We start from the raw sequence: 23,584 nt of genomic DNA, 5'->3' as shown, positions 1-23,584 counted from the left end.
TTTTTGGGGGATCATTGGTCATCATTCTTTAAAGAAACCCTCAGCCTCCTTGTCACTAATGATCCCAACAAAATATGAAAATAAAATAGAACTTGGTTGAACACAGCTGCGGGTCATTTTGACCCAAGGACAACATGAGGGTTAATACTAGTATTTCACTATGATGTCCACTTGATCAGCACTCTCTTCATTAGTACAGCAGCAGTCCCACCAAGTGTAGTACTTTGCCTTTTTCCCCCCAAAACAATGTAGTTGCTTACTATGACAAAATTTTCAAGTTAAAGGTATTACGGCTTTTAATGTGAAATATAACACAATCAAGGGATCGGCAGAAAGGAAATACTGGAATTAATGAAACTGAGAGCAGCAGAGTAGTGAGTGTAACATGTACTAAATGGAAGTTTTACTGTTGTAAGCCCCAAGTGATTTCAATCCATCAATGTTTTTTCATTTATGCAAGAAACCAGCTTTTAGATGAGAGTTTAGTGATTAAAGGAAGCTTAGTTTGGCTGCAGGGTCGGCGTAGTAAGTTCACTCAGGTTATTCCTTCACCCCTAAACAGACATGAAATCTTTGCGAGCGCAGCATCAAAGCAGTACACTTGGTACTGAAAACTCAAACAAACTAGTGTGTTTCTAAGAATGGAAGAGCTCATGTCATCACAGCACTTTGGAGAATTCTGTCTTTGCCGTTTCCCTTCCCCACATATCCACCTCTTCTCTCGTGTGTTTCCTCACTAACACTTTTATAACAGTTGAAAACCGTCATTTCATCCTCATTTTCTCTCGAGGAAATTTGTTGGGTCGTTGCCCTTTAAGTTTTACATGACTTCCTCATTTCAGCCTCGTTTTCTTCCTATTTCACTTCTCACTTCCAGGTCAGTCCTTCCTTCATTTTCTGTCCCCGTTTCGTCTCCTCCGTGTCAGTCCCAGGATTCCCTGCAGACTCGTGCTCAGGAGGCCATGTGGCTTCTCTTCTGCTCGGCCTCTTTTCTCTCCGCCGCCGCCTGCTCTTGAGCTTCTGTTCTGTCCTTCAGCGCCCTCAGCAGGACCCTGAGCAGCGTGTTCTCATTCAGCAGGTTTTCAGAGGTGTCCACCAGCTCCTGCAGCCGCGTCACCGCCTCGCCGAGCTGCCGGCTTTTCTCACGGTGCTGGTCCTCCAAGCTCTGCCTCTCACGTTGCAGGTCTGCGTTCTCGGCCTCCAAGCTCCGGGCGTCAAACGTCAGACGCCGGTTGTCACGCCAGAGTTGCGCCAGCTGTTGGGACAGATGCTCACGGGCGTGTTGCAGTGATTTAACTTCACGCTGGAGGGCCAGAAACTCTGCATGCAGGACGGTACCGGGTCCCGGGCCCTCTGCATCCACAGATGCTTTGTCTGCATGATGGACAGAGCCAGAGTGCTTCAGGATGAAGTGAAGGAGGTTGGGCAACGTGATGGGAAGGTCGTCAGGGAACTTCACACTATAATGTTTTCTTAAAGAGAAGAAGAAACAGGGAAGACGAGGGTGAAAACAATTCTGAGGAAAATACATGTTTTGAATGAATTTTCCCTTTTTGAAAAAAAAACAAAACAAAAAAACCCCATCAACTTAATTTTGGATTCTTCTTTATTTAATCACATAAAAATTATCCAGATGAATGTGGCCAAGAGGTTGGCATAAAACAAGACGATTGCCAAAAATCATTAAGCATGTAAACAACTACAAGCAATATCCACTTAAGAGGCATAAACGTGAGTCAAAACCAAAACCATGATGATTTGTCCTGGTCCATGACCAGGAAGAAAATACAAACGTTGTGTGTTTTGGTGTAAATCCCTTCACAATTATTCTCACCTGTATTTGGGGAAGAGAAGAATTGAGGGAACATGATCCACCATGAACTCCCAGGGAAGGTCGTTACGTGCGACATTCACCCTAAACAGAGGAGATAAATGTGGTTACATCCTTCTGACTTTTCTTAAAAACGTTCATCAGCGAACTAACGTTGAGTCGTAATGAAGGTTGAATTTGCTCTTAAACGCCACATGAGACGAGACAAAGTGTACCTGGCCACAGTGATGCTGCGGTTTCCCTGTAATAATCTGGCCAGCTGGATGATGATGTGGTTGAGAACGGAGCAGAAGCCACACCACTGAGTGTAGTAGAACAGCAGCACATCCTGAGACACACACACATATACATCATCTATGCAGTCCAGCTTCATGAACTTAAATGAGCCATTGTTCCCATTTTAAAGTGAACTGACTGCTCTAATAAAACCTTCATATGATACCGACCGATGCTTCATTAAGTCACACTTACAGATGTGGAAACCACAAAAGACAGATGACTGTTTTGCATTATGTACTGTAAACGCAACCTCTTCAAACAATAGACGTGTGGAAGATGTTTTTAATGCTCGGATATATCGCTTTACTCAAATATAAATTTTAATGCTTAGTCAGTAGGAGTATTTGTTTTGTGTAATTCACAGTACTAAGTGTCAGTCAGGGGTCAGTCAGGGGGTTACTCAAACGGATAAGACCCATTGCGTCACCACACAGCAGCAGCTGATGGGGAGAAGCGTGCATTTTGGTTTTAGTAAATAGGATTAATGGAAGACATGTGTTGTCATGCACAGGACTTATAAACATATGTTATTGTAAATAGGACTCATGAGACTGTGTGCCTTCTTGGGGAGAGTCCATAATAGAAACAATGAGACCCGAATAGGTTATAAGGCAGTGCTTGACAATTTAGGGAGTGGTGAACAATTTCTACCACACACGAGCTATAAGAAATCATAAATAATGCATTTAAAACTGATGTACAGTATATACAGTATGTAAGGATCAGACACTGTTCCTGTTGCACACAAAGCACAGCGATGTGCACGGACCAGGGGGGAGCGACAACTTTCATGAGTACAGTAGTCCAAGTTACAACTTTGGATCAACATCAGCAGCATGAGCAGAAAGCTCGCGTCAAATTCTGTTTCCAAAAACAAATGAGAAAAATCGCAAACTGAAACCCAGAAAATGCTTCAGGAAGTCTACGACAACGAAACGAGCCGAGCAGCAAACGTCGCAGTCAAAGAGTGAAGAAGGAGCTTCAGCAGCACAACCGGGTGGCCGATCTTTGAAATACCAGCGTTGTGCACCGTCAATTCGTCCCGCAGGGTCAGACTGGTGGATCCAGGTTCTGACCTGAACCGCGGTGCGATGACGAACAGGTTCTCAACCGTGACAATGCACCTGCTCACAGTGCACATCCCTCACCAGCAGCTCTCTGCCCTCCTGACTCGCCGGGTTTGGCTCCCGGTGACTTCTCTCTGTTCACCAAAGATCTGACCAAATCTGATGTGCGCTCGCAAATTTCAGGTCCATGGTGAAGTCAACAATGCACACCCACTACTGGTCACACAAATGTATCCAACTCAGGTGCTGATGTTGATCAAGCGATGTACCTTGAAATACTCATGAGAGTCATTGCTTCCCCCTGCAACAGGAACAGTCTCGCGACGTCCTGATCAACCCTTGTATGTTGAAGGTCTAGTGACCAGAGAGACGCTGAAGCAGGGTCTTCTATCACCTTCTCAAGATCCATGACGGAGGGCAGGAAGGTGGAAGTGGTCAGCTCTGTGATGAGGAGGCGTGGAGGCGGGTGCTGGTGTTCGTCTGCACGCTTGGCTTCCTCTTCCTCTTCACTTCCCTTCCTGCCCTCCTGTCCAACCAAGTGTCTCTGCAAGAGGCTGTACGGAGCGCTGAAGTTCCTGATGAAGGCCTCTTTAACCAAACACACACATCACATTATCACAAATGCTATTAAGGTTATATTCAAATACAGTAAGACATACTTTTTTAACAAATTGCTGACAATGTTCCACTTGTTTGGGCACCATTAAAAAGGATCTAAGGATTTCCAACACAAGTTCACCAACTTTCAAGGTACATAGAGAGGAGACAGAGTTTTGAAGGTTGCAAAGGTCGGTGAGAAGATCATTCACAGCAGAATTATAATAATTAATAAATTAAGGTTTAACAAAAAAAAAAAAAACAAAAAAAAAGGTTTAAAATATTACTAGAGAGACATTTTGTTTGTAGTTTAACCCACTGACATGCTTACAGGTGCTGGAAAAAGGTATTTTCAATACTTTGAATTACTACTCTTGCTGTCGCTCTCTATGCATCGCTGTTTGTAATGAGTAGAAACTCTGGACACTAATTTTACAAAATAAGAACCTCATAAAATAGTTTGTATTGTAGTTTAATTTGAAAACTGAACCCTTTTAAATCTGTGATTACTTAAAACAGTGGCACCCTGAACATGAAGGCTGTCTGTTGCCGTGTTAATGAGCAGAATGGTTTATCTTTTTCTATTATTAGAAACATCAAAACACAGGTCGGATGACTGGATGCCAAAAACAACAAAAGTTAATATTTCAATGACAAAAAAGTTTTCGGCGCATCTTGTGGTCAATGCCGATTGGAGAGGCTCCTCTAATAGTTTCCAAATTGACCCGAGTGCTACGCCTAGCAGGATGTAACGACTGGAAACGAGTTACTATGGAGGGTGACATTTCAAAGACTCCTTCAAATGCGTCCTTCTTTTTCCCGGTAACAACAGATACAACCATAGACTTATATGTCTGTGGATACAACGGGTGGATCCTTCACAGCCCAACATATCCCAAGATGCATTGCGCCCCGGTGTTTGATCAGATGTTAAAGTGTTGCCATTCGGAACAGTGATAAACATCTTTGTCTTTAGAGAGGCGTTGATGACACTTTTTGAACTATGAACTAAGTTACCCTATCCATAAGAATAACAAACACATGCTGCATGACTGAAATTGGCCTTATCTTACCCAGAGACTCTGTCAGCGTGGCTGCTGGGCTGCGGCGGAGAACATAATGAACTTCATCCTTCAGGTTCACAATCGCTGCAAACGAGCCATCAGCGCTCACATCACCTCGTGCACCTGCCTCTTGGAGAAGAGAGGCACTTCTGTTGCCTGATGCTCCGAGCCTCACTGCCAGAGGCCAGTTCAGATCCACGTCCAGCACGTAAAACCTGAGCGTCCTGTTGGTCTGACAGCGGAGCCCCGTGATGCCGTCTCCCTCCTGCTGAGGGAGCGAGGACGGCGGGTCCGAGGACGGAGGAGGCGAAGGCGGAACTCTTTGCATGTCTGGCTCCTCTTTGGCTTGAGATTCATTAAGTTGAGGTTCTACTTTTCTGCAGCAGGCACTGTATTGACTGAACGGACTGTAGCTGTTCAGAAAAGCGCTACAGCCCGCTGAGGTTGCAGTTTTTATGGACAAGGGGGAAGGTAGCTGCTGGAGGCAGCAGTGTCTGAGATAAGTCTGAAACACGTCTCCTCCAGGAGTCGTGGAGGGGAACGAGCAGCGCACAGGAGACGCGGTGAGGCTCGGCCGAGACGAGCTGAGGCACACCTCACACACACGGGTACCCGACTCTGGGAGAACCACTGACTGACAGCAGCGCGAGCGGGAGGTGGAACTTTTGTCCACGACGAAGTGGTTACTATTGGCACAGGAATGGTAACGGACAGCAACGTCTGCAACCTAAGAGACAAAACAGGAGTGGAAATTAGGAGAATTTCATTTGTGCAGTACTTAAAAAGAGAATGATACAAAACAAGAATATGTGCATAACATAGGTCAAAATAAAATACATGATCTACTGACAAAAGGACACCATCAGTATCTCTGAAGAAAGGATTTGAAAAGTTAACATTGAAAGCAAGTTCCTTCGGTCCATAAAATCTGAGCAATTCACTGATGTATTTTAGTGCTACATCCAATTTGACTTGAATGCAATTATTACTCTGAAAATTAATTCTGACATGAACATAAAGCCAGTGAGGGAAGGCTGATATGATTGTGATGCAACAAGCTATTGAGAAACTGACAATTATATTACAGATGAGCTGAATGGCGATTGGTGTACTGAATAGCATGAGCTCTCATTTATTTTTGGAGAAGGCAGATGATGAGAGTGACATCATCAACAGCTATTACATTATCACATTAGAATTAAAAAAAAAAAAAAATAACAATAATAATATTTGCAAATAATGGCCCCAAGGAAAAAGGATGTATACAAAAAAAAACACAAGCTGATCTAAAGAGGAGCCATGTGGCACGTCGCAAGTGAGACTCACAATAGAGAATGAGAGCACATTTTTGTTCTGCTGACCTGCTGTAGTAAAGGGCTGGGCTGGGACCCCAGCGGATTGTGTGGCAGGAACAGAAGCAGCGCGGAGCCTTTATTCAGCTCCTGTTCCAGCAGGCGGGACTTTGTTCCTGGGGGGTGCAGCCACTGGAGGACGGTCTCACGGTGTTGAAACACCCAGTTACAAATGGCCTCTGATGTGAAGTTACGCTCCCTTCTAGGAAAAATCTGAAACAAAAAAACAGCACGATGGCAGCGCAGTTGCTTACCATGAATTCAGAATCATAAAATAATATATTGGATGCTGAATTACATTCTCTTTATGTATTTTATGTACCGTCTGTCACAGCTTGGTGACACTGCTTACCAGGGAGGAGTTAAATCTTCTGTGGAGGTAAACCGCTTCATCTTCTCTTAATGAGATGGCCTCTGCCACCTGCTTGTTGGTCACGACCCCAAAACGCACAACACCACGGAAATCTGCACAATGAAAACAGACACACTCAGGACTAAAGAACAAAAACTACCTACCCTCAATTGTAGTATATTTAATCAGGTGATAAGCAATTGCATAACGTTATATAGTGCTTAGATAGTACTCATATCTTTTACCAATATTTTACATGCTTAGTTTTTTTTTCTTCCTAAGGACGGCCAGACGTTTCCATTCATTTTAATCCTATCTGTCATACTTAACAGGACCAGGTCTTACCCCTTTTTAGGGCCTGCAGGGCAGAGGACAGATATGTGATGTACCCCGGCGGCTGAGGAGAGGAGTTGAACTGGAAGAAGCCCACCACACGAGGCTATGAATACACAAGAAACACACAGTTACACTATGTGGTTTAAATCAAAGACACCACAACAGTAAAAATTTACCACAATTCAAACAAGAAATAAAGAAATTCAGGTTATTCATGAAGGAGAGCAAAAACGAGCAAACTGCATGTCAAAAGCTCGTCAGAGTGCAGAATCAACTTGCACACACCGGAAGAAATAGACTTTGAGGGTGATTATCTGCCAGGTTCCCATCAGATGCTCAGACGCTAAGCCTTACCTCATGACAGGAGAGAAACTCTTCAAGTTGCGCTCTTGATGGGAGGTACGTCAGTGGTGTGATGACTCTCAGGATGAAACTTTCCACATATGGAGCCACAAACGGGCCTTTGTACTCTATTGGCCCAAACCTGCAGACACACGCAAGCAACATAGAGGATCAATTACAAGACACCAACAGCTCACATGTTAGGATGCTATTAAACATGAATGAAATGACTAGGTAATCATTACATTACAGTACAATCAGGAAATAAAAGATTACAGTTGCTTTCTATTGGTTTCAATGTTCAGGTCGGGGTAGTTGCCTTGTTTTGGTGCGTGTGCGCAACTGCTCTGAGGGACTGAGCTGATTTCTCAAGTTCAGCCTTTGTTTCCAAATCAAAACAAAGGAGGACAACTCGCCAGCAACCTCCCATCGCAAACTCGGGGAACAAGTTTAAAATCTTTTTTTTCCCCTCTAGGTGTTAAAGAGATTCTTTAAGGATCCTGAAAAAACCTTTAAACAGTGACAAGTGTTTTTAAACAACTTTCTTGAAAAGCCCCGGGTTAGCCCTGTTAGCATTTTTTAGCTTGTGCTAATGTTAATAAATCAAGGGCACAACTGTACAAGTGTTTTGTGAGGAAGGAAATTCAGTCAATAAGTTTGATAGGTGTCAATGCGAAAAACTGTTAAAAAGACAACTCCTGAGGGCATTTTTACAGGTTCCATATTTCAAACTTTTCTGGTGTTGTATTTACAGTCTTGATATCTGTAAAAAGAGAGATTTTTTTTTTATTTTAAGTACCAAAAACCATGTTCATGATTGTACATCTCCTCTCTTAAGCTTCTCTCTGTAGCTCTACCAAGAAAGGACTCTTTTGTGACTGTGCCTTTGGGGCGTATTGATATAAACGACCCTCTCTTCTGACCGTCTGACTATTTTCAGAGTGATGCACACTCATGCCAACCACAGGTCTAGTAAATTGGTATCTGTGTGAAGGAATGATCACTGTGTTTTCTTCTGCATGAAATGTCGGACAGTGGGCCGCGCTGAGGGCCGACAGACTGTGTGATAAAGACATCTGTATGTGACATCACAAACTCACAGAGGTGCAAACAGCACAGTTGCTGAATTTGGGTTTTGTGCATTTCTCCGTGTACTGAGCCTTTTGACACTTTCACTGTATTTATACGTCACCTAGATCTGCTTTAGAGTGAATTAATACAATACGGGACCTTTAACACTGAATTTGGAAAAATTTAAAAAAGAACTGACGGACTTCCTTTCCTGAAATGTGTGATTAATGTCTGGCCATGAAGTGAACATATTGTCAGTGGGCGCAGCACTACGAGCTCATTAAATCACAGCAGTTATAACCTTTGACGCATGCAGGTGAAATATTGTCAGGCCTCTTCACCATCTACAAATCCTGTTGAAAACAAACGAAGCATTACAAACCATAAGTGATCTCGGGCCTGTGTGCCTCACCTTCTATAGAACAGGTGGATGATGGGGTACTGATAGAAGCGGTTGTGCCGCCTGCATTTCCCCTGACTCCACCAGCAGTTTACGGCCACAAACTGCACCTGTGTTTGTGCGTTTCAGACACGCAGAAAGAAACAGAGCTGAACGAGCAAATCCAAATCAAGAAACCCGGCAGGATATGCGACGTTAACTCTCTCCGTCATGTGCGAGATCAGAATTTATGCTATTTCATTTACTTTTAACAAATTGGCCCCCAAAGAATTTGCGTCTTTGAATTTATGTCCTGGCAGTCAAACGCATTCTAGTTCGTAACTTTTTACTGTGTATTTAAGGACACTTAAAGTGGAGTTTATAGAAAGCACAAATGTGATTTCTATAAACTCCACTTTAAAACAGGTGCTTATCACTAAAACTATACTTAACACTTTAGATAACAAGCCCGTATCTTAAGGAGTCCTCGGAGCTATATTCTAGATGTTGAATACGGCCATGGAAGAACAAGCCCTGATGACTCCTTAATGGTCAGCTGATAAAGTTTCAGTTCAGCTTTCTATTTGGCATTTAAACAATCCTGCAGAGTGGTTGTTGTGTCTTCGGTTGTACCTGTTTGGCCAGCTTCTTAGCCACCTGCTGCACTTCCTGCCGCGCGGCCATGGAGTGAGCACACCACGGAGCATAGAAGAAAATAAGAGACACTTCGGCCACACTCCTGAGACGCTCCACCTGGAGACAAAACATTGACGTTCAAGACAAGACTGGAAAAGTTGGTATTTCCTGTTTGTGTTTTCAGTACAACTTTGAATTTACTGCTAGCAGGTAATAATGTTTGTAAAAGACGTGATTCAGAGACTAGTTACTGCCTGATTCACAGAGGCTCCAGAAATGTCATAATTTAGGACAAACATACTGTAGAAGCCTCTTCCTACTGCTCCTCTGTAACAGACCCTGTGCTGACCTCACACCAACATGCATTCTGGGTGATCCCATCTCAAGTGCACAGCTGTAAATACAGCAGTTCACACCAGGTATTTTCAAGCGCCTACACTCTGATCTCTCCTCCCCCGTCTATATGCAAATGACCACACAAATATAAAATAAACACGTGACCAAGCACAGAAATCCACGGAGAGGAGTTGAAGCAACAAGGAGATCCTCGAAGGTACAAGCTGTTTGAGTGGAAGGAAGAAAAAAAAAAAAAAAACGTCCAAAACTAACGAGCCGGCTGTGACGTGACGGTCACAATTGCAAGCACCAAGTTCAAATGTGAACACAAGAACGTGGCACGAAAAGTTGCGTTCAGTTTTTCTGTTGCTTATTCGGACGACGTCAGTTCAGTAGGTGGTCACATGACCCAGGATGCATTTGTGCTCACACTGCTAAAAGAATGTGGCCACATTGTCAACGAGTCTTTGGTGTGTGTGTGTGTGTGTGTGTGTGTGTGTGTGTGTGTGTGTGTGTGTGTGTGTGTGTGTGTGTGTACGCAGCTGTACTTGTGATCAGATCACCCGGGACGCCTGTTGAAGCCAGTTGTGAACAGGCTAATAGTCTTCTATCTTCCCATCACATCAACTTGTTCTCCGTGTCCTTGAATCTCACCTGGTCTAGCTGACCCAAGTAGAGGTCCACAACCGGGGCCTCGGCAGAGAAGAACCGCACCGGAGGCCGAGCTGCCGCCACCACATTCTTAGCACGGCTGCAGACAGAAATAATGACAGTAATGCTCAGGGGGGGTCGGACATGACAGCAGACGTCATACGGCAATACTCTTGTTCTACTCCTGCCGAATTATCTCGTCAGGTTATTTAATCAATTAAAAGCGTCCTTATATTGTTCCCTCATCAGGGAGCAGTGTTTCCACCATCAGGTGCATCTGTTCAGTCGGGTCAGGCTGCCGTCACTATGATCCTCGCTGTGTATTATACATACTGCAAGTTCCCTCTACAGTCTGAGGTTGTCGAAAGCAAAAATCAAATCCGTCCCTGAACAGGATGACAAGCAGGATGTGCCGGAGATCATTTGTCTGTAATTTGCTTTAAGTTTCAGTCTTTCTGTCAGTAAACTCCACAGCTGGGTTCACTGGACGATGAGTGTAGGTAGGTAGGTAGGTAGTTACTTTATTAATCCCCGAGGGGACATTTTTTTCGCTACAGCAGCATACAGAAGCAATAAGATAATAATAGAACAATAGAAAAGCAATGAAATAGCAGTAAAAATATATAATATAAATATAAAATGCACAGTATATACAGTACAGTATATAGTATATACAATATATATATTATATACAGGATCAGTGAGTCAATCAACAAGTCAAGCTCAATTCAACATCTCTGAGAAGGAAGAACCATGAAAACAATGATGATTTGGTTCGAAAGTGACAAATAATTAATCATCAAAATGATTGCCGATTCATTTTGTTTGTTGAAGTCAGATCTAAATTTGAATAAATATTATGGTAATATTGCCACTTAAAAAGATGTCAGTGCTTCTTCCACCACTACTCAACAAGAAACAGGATGTGCCTGAGCTCACTTGTTTGCTTCTTGCTTCAGTGCTGAAGTTGTGATGTACACACAGCTGCGTGAACAGCTGGAGGATTTCACAGAGGCTGAAACCAACGATTATTTTCATCAGCGATAAATCAGCTAATTATGTCCTCGATCAAACAACGGTTTAAGAAAAATGGCAGAAAACAGTAAAGTAATGAACACCTTTCCTTCAGATGATGCCATCAAATTACTTGTTTATTTCTACCAATCATCCAGAATAAAAGACGTTTAAGAAAAGCAAAACATCCTAACAAATGGGAAGCTGGAAGATTTATTTATTTTTTTCATTTTTGTTTGAAAAACAAACAGTACTTGCTGATTATTTATCAGTCAACAGACTAACCAATTAATTATTAATTGTTTTTAACAGACGTGTGCCAATGAAGAAGAATAAACCTTGATTAAAAAAAAATCCATCAACCAGGACGAAGACAGAGAAAGCCCCCCGGTGGGGTATCACCACGTCTGTTTAAATTAGGTTAAAGCATGAGTTAATACGAGTTAATCCTCTTGGCTTGCAGCACACGTCGGTTCGTAACTGCTGCACAAACCGAGGAGCAGCTAATTGACCACTTCACACCGTTTATCTCCCAGAAAACAACAACAACGACTCCGCTCAGTTTCGGGAGTCTCGCGTCAGTCTACGCGGAAACACGACCGCACCGGATCACGGTCGTACACGCCGGGTCTGGTTTACCTGCATGTGAACTTCACGGCCAGCACGAGCAGCACGCCGAGCACGATAGCCCCGCAGAGTAGGTCCGGTCTCCGGGCCATCAGAAACAGCACCTGCCGGAGAGACTGCCGCACCCGGCGCAGCATTACCGCCGTTCGTCGACTCTCCGTCCCATTTATACGCCCCGGCTGCCGCTCATCAACGCGTCCATTTCCCCTTCCTTTCGCGGGAGAGGAGGGGTCGGGGAGGGAGACTGGTTCGGACGGGGTTGACAGAGCTAACCTGGATTGGACATCGGTGCCGCTGGTGTGTAAGGTGTTCAAACACGGTCAGACCAACCTTTCTTCCCCACGTAGACTTTCCACTTCCGCAACAACGACTTTCAGGGGGAGACCGTAAATTGTCGTCGCCGGATAAAACCGCGCGATACGTTTGGCGCTTCCACAATAAGCTAAGTTTAAAAAAACAAAACAAAGTATTTATAGTTATAGAGAGTAACGTTGAAGATGACTGAAGTTGATCTAAATAACTACGACTTTTTTTTATTTGTCCTGAGTAAGCGTGTTTATTTCTTTTTGCGTATTGAGTCGAATGTGCCCTTTTACGACAGTTCCCACGTTGTTATGGCGACAGCCGTTGCTGCACTGACGACTGTTGAACACTGGGGGGCGGTCGTTCAAAATCAATCAACTAAAACCGAGACACGTATGTCAAAACAAATGTGACGTCACTGTAACGCTATCAAATTATCGATTAGAAATATCGGTTCCACTATCTGATGAGGCAGCAGGCCTATTTATAAAAGGTTTATAACATCCATGCAAAACAACACAAAGCGGTTGTTTTGTTTGTCAGTATTAGTTTATTTATCCAAACTAAAATATGGACTTGTTATTCACTGTTATCATCTACTGAAGCTCTTTTAAAACTTACACGTCACTTCTTATTATTGATGGTTCATATTATATGTATTAATATTTCATATTTTGAAGCCTCCAGACAATTCATAAGGCAGGATGACAGTATTTAGAAAACTTTATTTTTTTGCCATTAGAGAACACAAGAACAAAATCACAGTGTAGGATTTTTAAGTGCAAATGAACGAATGTAAAAAATAATCGAATCTTTGATTAGCTCAGTCCACCTTTCAAATGGAAAAACATACTGCGAAGAAAATATTTCTGAAGAATAAAAAACAATTGTGCAACACAATATTTGTCAGCAGTACAAGCAAATACAAAAAACAACAACCGCTTCTCCTTAAAATCATAAAAATGAATCTGTATTAGCATCTCAGCCATTTTTAAGAACAAAAGTTATATTTCTAAGTGCCACATATTTTGTGAAAGCAAATGTTGGAACTCCTGGAACAAACTTCGGTGTTAAACATTAAGTTTTCCTTTGAACGTGCGTAAAAGCCTGAGGGTCCGAACAGACTGCCGGACATTGAACTCCAACATCTGACACGTTTCAATCGTGCTAACAAACCTGATGAGAGTGCATTTTCAGACAGCTCTGTAGCAGAGGTCACAGCCAGAGCTACACTGGAGACGCAGGGAAGGCATCAAAAGTTATGTTGAATAATCAGGATTTATATACAATTATAATACTGCTTCATTCAAACAGATACTCCTGAAGCAGAAGCTGCTCATTTAACTAACTGAATTACATGCCAAGTAGACATTTGATAGCAGAAGTCAAACAGAAATGAGTGTATTCCAACTTTTGCTCCACCCTCAGTAGCCAGGTCATAAACAACTCACCAGTCATTGTTTTCAGTGCTACGAAGCTGACAGCTAATCCCACCAGAGTTCAAACATGACTTTCCATTTGCATAACTGCCCATAATTTAGGCATTGTGGTTTGTGAAAGCACTGTGGATGCAGACAGATCACTGCAGTGATCAATGCAACTCAGAAACATCATCTGCTTCTCATCTCGTTGGTTTTTGTTTCTCCTACAATCGCTCCTCCGCTGCGCGCTCTGTTGCTCAGACTGGCAACCATCCAGCAGAAAGACGAGACAGGAAGCGAGAACACCTCCTTTCCATGAGCAAACAAAGCCGTTCTCCTGGGAATTCACTGCTCTAAATGAACCTCTCTCTTTAGCAGCCGGACTCAGTTCTGAATATTTTATTTGCGGTGAACTTTAGAGCTTTTAATCAGGTGTCGTCCGTCACAGCGCCTGCGTCTCAGGGTGCATTAGCTGCTGCACCACCAGGTCAATATTAATGATGGGACTGAAGTAGAGAGCCCAGTAGAAGAGGCAGTTGCACACAAACTGGGGGACAAAAGGCCACAGCAGGGCGAAGGCGAATCCCTGAGAAAGCACCTTCCACAAGTGGTTCCACATCTTCTGCGGCAGAGTCCTGCAGACGGAGGAAGGAGAAGATTAGTGAGCTGGTGTGATGAGCTTCACATGCAGCCGCTGCTGTTTCCACTGAACTCTTCTTGGAAATCCATCGAGGCATGAATCTAGAGGGGATCCCACATCCAGCTCCAGGTCGAATGCGACACCGTGAATGCGGCGTTACATGTTTAAATAAACAGCCAATGTTCTGGTTCAGCAACATGTAGTTTGTTCTGCTTCCTGCAGTCAACTGGAAAGTGTTCAATTAATCAGGAATATGTTGCAGTTGTCTCAATAGACTTTTTATTTGATTTGTTTATTTCTTGAGAGTAAACCAGTCGGAGTCCTACGATGGAACATTACTCAATCATTTTTACTTTTTCTTATGCATGCCAGCATTTGAACATTTAAAGTCATAATTATGGTAAATGACACAAACGTTACACCGTTACAGGCTACAAGCTGTTTGCGTCCAGTCATGTAACACAAGATGTGTTTCTGTGTAACAAAGACACAAAGGACAGATAAAGAGCAGCCACCCTGGTGAGTACTGTGTCTACCTGATCCTGGCTCTTGTCCAGAGCCTCCACAGTGCGCATCCTTCCAGCACAGACAGCAGCATGGCGTTGACGATGATGAAGCGGGATGTCCAGTAGTGGACGGCCAACCAGTCCCACGCAAACTCCGCAATCAGCTGGTACGGAAGCAGGCAGTACTTTACCAGGAACTCTGCCCACTGTCGCCAGCTGGGCTCCACCTAACAAACACACAGAACAAAACATGAGATATAGAGATCTGGTGAGACCGGAGAACAGCAGCACCATATCCTCTTTGTCATGTTCCTTACAAAAACCCTCAGTAACTTTTGTAGTGTGACAGAGAGCTTCATCCTGCTGAAGGAGCCCACTGCCATCAGGTGATATCGCTGCCATTAAGGAGTGTATGTGGTCTGCATCGATCTTTAGGTATGTGTGACGCATATCCTGAAGTAACATCCACATAAATTCCAGGTCTCTTCTGTGGGACCAGCCTCCGATTCCCACGTGCACCAGTTAGCCTTGGGGGCCCTTAATTCGGTCACGGTTGTCCTTCTTTGGACACCTTTGGTTAGAAACAACTGCATACTGGGAACGCACCACAAGACCCGCAGCTATGGAGATGCTCTAGACATCACAATGTGGCCCTTGTCAAAGTCATTCAGATCCTTACGCCTATTTTTCCTGCTGCAAGCACATGAAACCTCCAAGAGCTGACTGTTCACTGACGGTTGCCATGGTAATGAGATAATCAAATGTTATTCACCTCTACGGTCTGTGGTTTTGATGTTGTTTTTGTTTGGTGTAAATGTGTATAGATCAACAATCAGAGTTTAAATAAAAGAAAAAGTCTGAATCATCACCCATCACTTTCAGTAGGATACCTCTTTAAAAATTGGTTAAATCATTTAATCCAACTTTTCTCTTTCACAGTGGATCCATGTGTCTGGAGCACTTGGGAAGAGCCCGTGGATGCAGCACCTGTATTGGCCTTAAAACATACATTTTAGACTAAAACAAGCAGAATAAATAAATCCCCTCAAATAGTAAGCATCACATAGCCTCATGTCCAAATGTTTAACTATTAACTCGTTACTCTGAAATAATTGACGTTTCTGTTTGCTGCAGGTCTGTTGGGCTTTTGCCGAGCGTCACCTGTGTGTCGAGGAATCTGCTCTCCACCGACTGGTCGATGTGCGTGATGGCCGGACAGCACGTGTGCAGGAAGGGCAGGAAGGTCTCGGAGTAGTCGAACAGATACAGATAAAAGATTGTGAGACGAGGGGAACGCTTCAGTGCGTACAGCAGGAACAGAGACTTCCCAGCGTTAGCCACCTGGCAGAGAAGGACAGGAAGAGGAAGAGGACAGTTCAAGACTAGCTGGAGACTCCGTTCTTAAAATCTTAACTGTGGAGTATTTTCTTAAATGTGGGAACTGTGGTACAAAAAGCATAGGGTACATCCTTAAAAAATAGATTAGGAGTACATAGTATAAACTACTGTAGCAGGAAAACTAAAGGCACCATTTAAACTGATCTAAAGACACAAAAAAGTACTGAACACCAGCATGTGAAGTTAAACACACGAGGACACATTTCTGCAATCATTGGTTGTAAAAGCAGGCGACTTACCTTGTATTCCCAGAGGTTCTGAGGAGGCTTCACTCCCAGCGCTTTAACTCTGTCCAGTTCAGCCAGAACAGCTCGTCTGTGAGCCGGATTTTCAATGCTGTAAGGAGACTTCAACAACTCCTCATCCCCCAGCATCAACAGGAGCCTGAAGCACCAAAACAAACGCCATGTAATGTGAGTGGTAACGAGCCACAACATGAGTATCGAGGATTTAGTCCGATTTTCACTTTCCAGGATGAAAACGTGTCAGCATCTCAATATTCAGGGCACTAATAAAACAACTGTAATTCATCCACCTTCCATTGACGTTCTCCTGCAGGAAGGGCACCTTGTACAGCTGTGCCCACGGCCCCAGATGTTCCAGCCAGGACACGACCTCCTCCGGTGTCCAGTGAGACACGGGCTTACTGATCAACAGCTCGTTTTGTTCCGTCACGCCGCCGCTCCAGTGATACACCAGAATCATCACCTGGAAACACGGAGACACAAACAGATGAAGTCCAGAGAACGCGACATGTATTACACCACAATGCAACCGTTGTATTTGTTTGCAAAGAAAAGATTCCACGAAGCTGTTGTTGGAGATTAACAGGTTTACATAGGCCACACTGATCCCTACAGTGGGAGTTTACAGCTGAGGGTTCTATTACATTTAGTTTCTGTGTCCTGCAGTAACCACACATCTTCACTAGATGTCACTACCATGTCTGTGTTTCACTGAAACCTGCAGCTACGTCACCCTTCTTGTTTCCATTAGTTACTGCATGTTAACAAGCCTGGACACAAGCACGCAGAAGTCTAGGTTAGTTAAACCACTATTTATTTGTGTCATTTGTTGACACAAATAAACAACAAGGTCATTGCAAAACAAAGAAAAAGTACATTATTTAAGAAGTTTTTCTCAATATGACATTTTACCTAAAAAAAAAAAAAAAAACAATAACCTGACGTCCTTCTCGGTAAATGAAGTGTAAACTTGTGATATATCTTTTGTATGAAGTTAAAATGATCAAATGAAGTGAATTAATCTATTGTATCTTCCCTGTTCACATGAAGGTTTGCTCAGCGGCTCTGAGCGGCAGACCAATCAGAGACCAGTGGGAGGGGCTAAATGCAATGATGTGGAAGTAGTTCCAACAATGACAGCGGTGGTAGAGTTTCGCCACACAACTTACGGTTCATCGTGGTCAATGCTGATTGGTTAAAAGCTGCTTCAGTACATTTAATATAAGCTTGAGGTCTGGAAACAATACTTAATGGAGTGTTGTCAGATCCATATATTCACATGGTAAATTTGTAAAAGGGAATCTAAAACATCTTTAGAGGCTTATAAATGAAAGCGTAACAGAAGTGTGAAACTAAGTCTGGAGAGAAAGGGATCCAAACTTTAGAGGGTCAGAAAGGTGCATTCATGTAAATGCTGATTCAATTAAAGCCCAGTGTCCATGCATGTTCATTCTGGGGCTTACTTTCCTAGTTTTTTTTCCCCATTATGATGACAGATTATGATAAGGCATCATTCATCTGTTACTAATAATAAAACTGTATGCATTGCAGTTTGCAGGCAATGTTATATTTCTGTGAAAGTCAGCAGAGGAAAACAAAAAAAACTAAACCCACAGCTTTGCATGCAGGCCAAGGCCGATCTCTACTGAAGTGACCTGACTCGACCATGACACCCATGTACTGGCAGTAGAAACAGAACCATGCTGTAATCTATTTACATGCTGCCAGCAGCACACACACACACACACACACACACACACACACACACACACACACACACACACACACACACACACACACACACACAGTAACATTGCTCCCGGGTGCCACATGGACAAAATAAACATGGTCTGCTGACATCATATGACCCCTTCAGTAACCTTCGGTTATTACATACTGTTGCTGTTAAAATCACTTTGGTTAAAAGATGCAATGATGTAAAATCACAGTCGTCCCAAAAGTAAATCAAATTATTTCAACGCTATAAACAGAACAAACAGTTTAAGTGTGACAGGAAGTAAAAATCATTCAGTTTCACAGTAATTTTCTCCAGAGAAGGATCACGGAGTCAACACACAAGGAAATATTTGGTGAGACATTATTCATCACACCTTTTAACTCGGGTTACGTTAGATCTGAAGTGTTCTTACTCCAACATCTTATCCCTTGGATTACTATGGGCCTTATCAATAAATCAATCCATTACCCAATTAAAAGAGAAACTCAGATTCTTCTGAAAGGATGAAGCTAAAAAAAAAAAAAAAGAGCTCTCTGTTACTACTTACAGCCACACATGTGAGCGCAGATAGGACTCCAGAGAAAAAGAAGCCTGCTCCTTTGTGCTGGTTTGTCCTGGATCTGCCCAAGTTGTCACCATATCTAAGATGAGGAAGAGGAAGATGAAGACAAGACATGAGGTGAAAGCGGACCCCTTTGCTTCAAAACACAAAGTTAGCAAAGATTAGTTAATTGTTGTCAGTGGGGAACTTGAGCAAGTTTACGCATCAAAAGTCTTTTTACAGGTTTTGCATAAATCTATTGACAGCTCCGGAAAAAAAGGTTTGACGAACTGCCTTAAATGGTGCCAAGATTCCAAGTTTGAAGATGCGTTGAGAGATGTCAGCAGCCTGCTCCTCCTCTAACCGTGAGGCTACAGCCTACATTAGTCCCTGCTGGCATTACACACCGAAATCTCTGATCGAACTGTCGGCCGTTGAGTTACATCATGTGTGAGGTGAGCGTCGTGTTTTAAGTGTCCACGATAAGTTTGACAGTCTTAAAAGAATTCCAAGTCTTACTTAGTCTGCTGCTCTTTTTCAGAAAATATCAATTTGACATGGTCTTTCAAAATTTTACACCGAAACAGAAGTTGTACCGGAGATGCAAGTACCTCTGGAAGGCCAGGAGGCTCCTGGAGATTTTGGGGTTTGCCTGGATTTCTGCTCTCCTCCGCTGTACAACCTCACTGAAAAGCTTGTCCGTCGCATCCCTAAGAAGAAAAGGACGATGACATCACATCAAATTATTAGATAAACGTGGCATTTACAACAACACCACAAAAACAGGGTGGTGAAGGTATTGGGAATGTCTCTTGGATTTACTTTTAGCATCAGTTGACAGCTCGAGCTGTCTTGTGTCAGGGGAGCACATTGAGGGAAACGGTCTTTTCACAGTCACGCTAAAGAAAATTTAGGGTCATTCTGATGAAGCTTTTTCACATTTGTGAAGTGTGAAGAAGTCGTCGTCTTGATGTGATACAACATGTTTGTGTAGCTGATGCTTCGCGATATTTCAAGTGTAACATTCACCACATTTTTGACACAAAAAAAAACCTAAGAACTGTGAAGCATTTTGTTTGTTGGATTCAAAAGTCGGTTCCTCTGCAGACGACAGAGAAAATGAGAAACTACCACTTTGCTGCGTGCGTACTATTACTAAATCAGGAACCATCCTTCCTGTGGTATTAAGTCTCTTAAAATTAGGTTTACACCTGGTGAGCTGGCTAACTTACAGTTTAACTCTATGCTAACTTGAATGAGGACAAAATAAAATAATCATATGGCTCTTCTGAACTTTCCAAATGCTATCGGACCAAATTGATAAAACTCTTGACAGTGAAGCGAGTCATTTTGTGTGTGTGTGTGTGTGTGTGTGTGTGTGTGTGTGTGTGTGTGTGTGTGTGTGTGTGTGTGTGTGTGTGTGTGTGTGTGTGTGTGTGTGTGTGTGACGCTCAAAACAATTCATCACCTATATTACAGCTGCAACGGTAGTGACAGAGTAGGCTACAGCCTGGGACATAAGCATGTGTCGACAGGGCTTTTGTAATTACTCTCACTGGCACAAGGGAGAGACAAAAGGTCCACGCTGCAGGTTTAAGCAAAAGGGTTTGTAGAAAAACATCTTACACCAAACTAAAGCTCTGGTTTGCAACAATACTCGGTTATCACAAAAATATCTCTGGTATTTTAACTCTGAGGTTGTCAGTAGTTCTTTACTGTACCTGCAAGGAAAGTGAATGCTGCTGCCAGAAAATCAAACATTCACCCACTGATATGGCGTGGCGGTGAGAAGCATACCTCAGCAGTATGTTGATTTTAGGAAAGCCTTCCCACTTCTCCCGGCACTCTGGGCACTCTTTCTTGTGTGAAGACTCCCACCACAGAGCCAGACAGTGGCGGCAGAAGTTGTGGCCACAGGTCAAAGTGGTGGGATTGACCAAGATGTCGTAGCAACAGTGACACGAGAACTCATGCTCCGAGATGCTGCTCGTTGTTGGCGTTGACTGAGGAGATTCGGTGAAGTTAACGAGCTCGTCCATGACTGCTGCAGGACCGTCTTCTCCTGAATCCCACTCCATCTGGTGGATCATGTCTGGGTCTGAAGGGGAGGAGAAACAAAGGTTACCAAGGAAGCACTAAATGACCAACATTTTTTATTTTAAGGATAAAGTAACATATTGGTGCAGTCTCTAAAGAAACAGAGACAAAGGTTGATTTGAGGCTTTTTTTTTTCTAGGTTCTATCCCTTTGTATTACCTTTTACATATATACCTAACATTACAACTTTTTCTAGTTCCCAAACCACACTGTTGTGTATTTGTGTACTGCTCCGTCAATTGATTGGCTTCCAGTCTTTTCTTTACACAATGATCATATCAGCAAACTCCTGAAACCTTTCAGAGTTGTGTAACATCATGTTTGCATTATACTATATTACTGCAGGTCATTACAGTTTAGGGCAACGACTACTCATTGTATTTGTTATTTACCTATCAGTTGTGTTTTTGATTAATCAACCCCAGGCTTAATTTAGAAAATGAAAAAAAAGATTGTTATCAACGGCAACCAAAGTTTCCCAGAGCCCGAGGCAACATCTTCAAATATCAGTCCAAACCCAGTTTACGGTACAAAATGGAGACATGCAGATAATCCTCACATTGGAGGAACAGGTTCCTGAACATGGAGCCATTTTCATTTAATATAATTTGGATCTAATCAAAATCAACAAAGCCTTAATGATCCCTGCGATGGATCTGACAACTCAAGTGTACTGTGTGACTTTCATGCCATAGGTAAATGAATGAAAACTAACACCTATACGTCTATAACATGAATTAAAATGGCCAGCATCAATGTAAACTGTACTGTGCATCAATTACGGCAGGACAGCTAAAATCCTTCAGTATTGTGACATTGACAGTCATCTCCAGCTGGGGGGGGGGGGGAGTCCATTTAAGCACGTATAGGCAGATGACAAAATTGTGTTGAGTTTTAAAGTAGTCGAAGCGTTGTGGATTTAATAAATAGGGTTCGTGTCGTGTTCATTTAGTAGCTAAACAACAAACGGTGAGCACCTCAGAAACCACATTTTGAAACCGGAACAAATCAATTATGTTAGACAAGACACTTCAGAGCAGGTGACGCGAGATCATCACATCCTGGTTTTTGCACGTCAGCTGTACTCTCTAACCAGCTAGCTGGTGGTTAGCTCCGAGCTACGTCAGAAACAACAACAACAACAACAACAACAACGTGTCCTGCTGTCCTGTAAAGCAGCAGAAACACTTCACGGACAGTACGGAGTGAAATGTTCCGCCTTCAGCTGACCGGCCGATATGCTCGTCGGCCTGCTGATGATACTTCAACCATCGCTCACACTACGAGCGGAGTTACGCCTGCTAAGTTAGGACGGTAACTGCTCATCGACGTCGTCCACGGACTGACCCCGGTGGTTCCTCTCCTCAGGACTGCTCCGCGACGGGCGACCGGCCGCAGGACGACATGACCAATCCGGCTAACTGGGCTGCGGGCTTCGGCTCGTCCGTTCAACTCCGACCAAAAAAAAAAACGTCCAAACAGACACATTTATGCTCAAGTAGTTGTCGCCATGACTCCTGCGGTGGAAAGCCCCCCCCCTACGCACGCACGCACGCACATACGTGCACGCGCACGTCACGCGCGGGCACCTGTTAATGCGTAGTCACCGGTCACGCGCTCACCTATCTGGACTGACGAGGAGCGGTAGGTAGGTAGGTAGGTATTTCATTTATTAATCCCCGAGGGGGAATTATTTTCGCTACAGCAGCATACAGAAGCAATAAGATAATAATAGAATAAAATAATAAAATAAAATAAAATAATAGAATAGAATAATAGAAAAGCAATAAAATAGCAGTAAATAGCAGTTGCGGTGACTTCCTTCAGTGGCTTTTAAAAGCTGCCTCGGTTCAAAGTTCACGTGTGATCCTGCTGATGAAGCTCCCGAGCCGACGTACGGCTCCTCAGTCACATTAACCTGTTGACGTGCACACGGAGGCTCGACGTGCACACGTCCAGACCAGAGACTGGAGGCTTTCAGTGACACACATCAGACAGTAACTTTGAACATGTACCTGTGCCCGCGATTCATTTGACACTTCTGCTTCACTGCATTTCAGAGGGAAGTGTATTTTGTGACTCATCTAGGTTAGTTTCTGCAGATTCAGATTAATAATAATGGATATAATCCTAGTGAATTATGATGTATTATAAATTAAACAGTAGGGTATGTAAAGTAATTCAAAGTAACCACAACTTTTACTTCTTGATGCATCAGTAATTTGGGCCCGAGCACCGATGGTCAGAAAGCCCTATTGTTATCCAAGGAATTATTATTCTTTTCGTTCCTTATTTTTCTCCGCAAAGAACTGGATTTTTTTTTTTTTTTTAGGCTTTATCATATTCAAAAACTTATGAAAGTTGGTACACACATGTCTCCCTGCGAACATTTTTTTATTTTAGTGGAGTCACGAGTGGGCGTGGCCAAATGGTTCGCAGATGCCCTACACAGATGCCCTAAAATCGGTAGACACGTGTGTCACACCGAGATGTACACAGATGTTTTGTTGCACCATTACGTCAACTCAACAGGAAGTCCGCCATTTTGAATTTAGTTGCTATTTTTGGCGATTCACACATGTTGTACTTTGTCAAACTCCTCCTGGAGATTTTGTCGGACCAACTTGAAATTGAGTCAGTTCACTCTTAACATGTTTGGGATGTAAAGTTATCAAAATAATTTGTTTTCGTCGATGGGTGTGGCCATGGCGTGGCAGCCATTTTGAGTGTCTCGCCATGAAACTACAAGTTGCTGTAAATC

The 23,584-nt window shown here is 43.2% G+C and overlaps 2 protein-coding genes across 2 annotated transcripts; both read right to left on the bottom strand.

The window, feature by feature from the left end:
• Positions 1–278: 278 nt before the first annotated feature.
• Positions 279–12,279, bottom strand: txndc11 (thioredoxin domain containing 11). Its single transcript, XM_069689603.1, has 13 exons — positions 11,947–12,279; positions 10,297–10,393; positions 9,304–9,423; positions 8,704–8,801; positions 7,233–7,362; positions 6,888–6,981; positions 6,543–6,655; positions 6,200–6,403; positions 4,848–5,565; positions 3,572–3,765; positions 2,047–2,159; positions 1,835–1,915; positions 279–1,472 (listed from the first exon to the last, which is right to left on the bottom strand). The coding sequence occupies exons 1-13, from the start codon at positions 12,069–12,071 to the stop codon at positions 953–955; spliced, it is 2,607 nt and encodes an 868-aa protein (XP_069545704.1). The 5' UTR covers positions 12,072–12,279; the 3' UTR covers positions 279–952.
• A 663-nt stretch (positions 12,280–12,942) lies between these two features.
• LOC138615790 (bifunctional apoptosis regulator-like) lies at positions 12,943–22,355 on the bottom strand. The gene is made up of 9 exons (XM_069689617.1): positions 22,171–22,355; positions 20,524–20,824; positions 19,338–19,436; positions 18,733–18,826; positions 16,738–16,910; positions 16,442–16,586; positions 15,966–16,145; positions 14,835–15,031; positions 12,943–14,293 (listed from the first exon to the last, which is right to left on the bottom strand). The coding sequence occupies exons 2-9, from the start codon at positions 20,814–20,816 to the stop codon at positions 14,101–14,103; spliced, it is 1,374 nt and encodes a 457-aa protein (XP_069545718.1). The 5' UTR covers positions 20,817–20,824; positions 22,171–22,355; the 3' UTR covers positions 12,943–14,100.
• Positions 22,356–23,584: the final 1,229 nt, after the last annotated feature.

Source organism: Brachyistius frenatus, unplaced genomic scaffold, assembly GCF_029030835.1.
Source record: "Brachyistius frenatus isolate BFR_SWC_R1_liver_20210118 unplaced genomic scaffold, ASM2903083v1 Contig_7, whole genome shotgun sequence".
NCBI lineage: Eukaryota > Metazoa > Chordata > Actinopteri > Embiotocidae > Brachyistius > Brachyistius frenatus.
The sequence above is the reverse complement of the archived record's forward strand: the minus strand, read 5'-3'. Positions and strand labels throughout refer to the sequence as shown.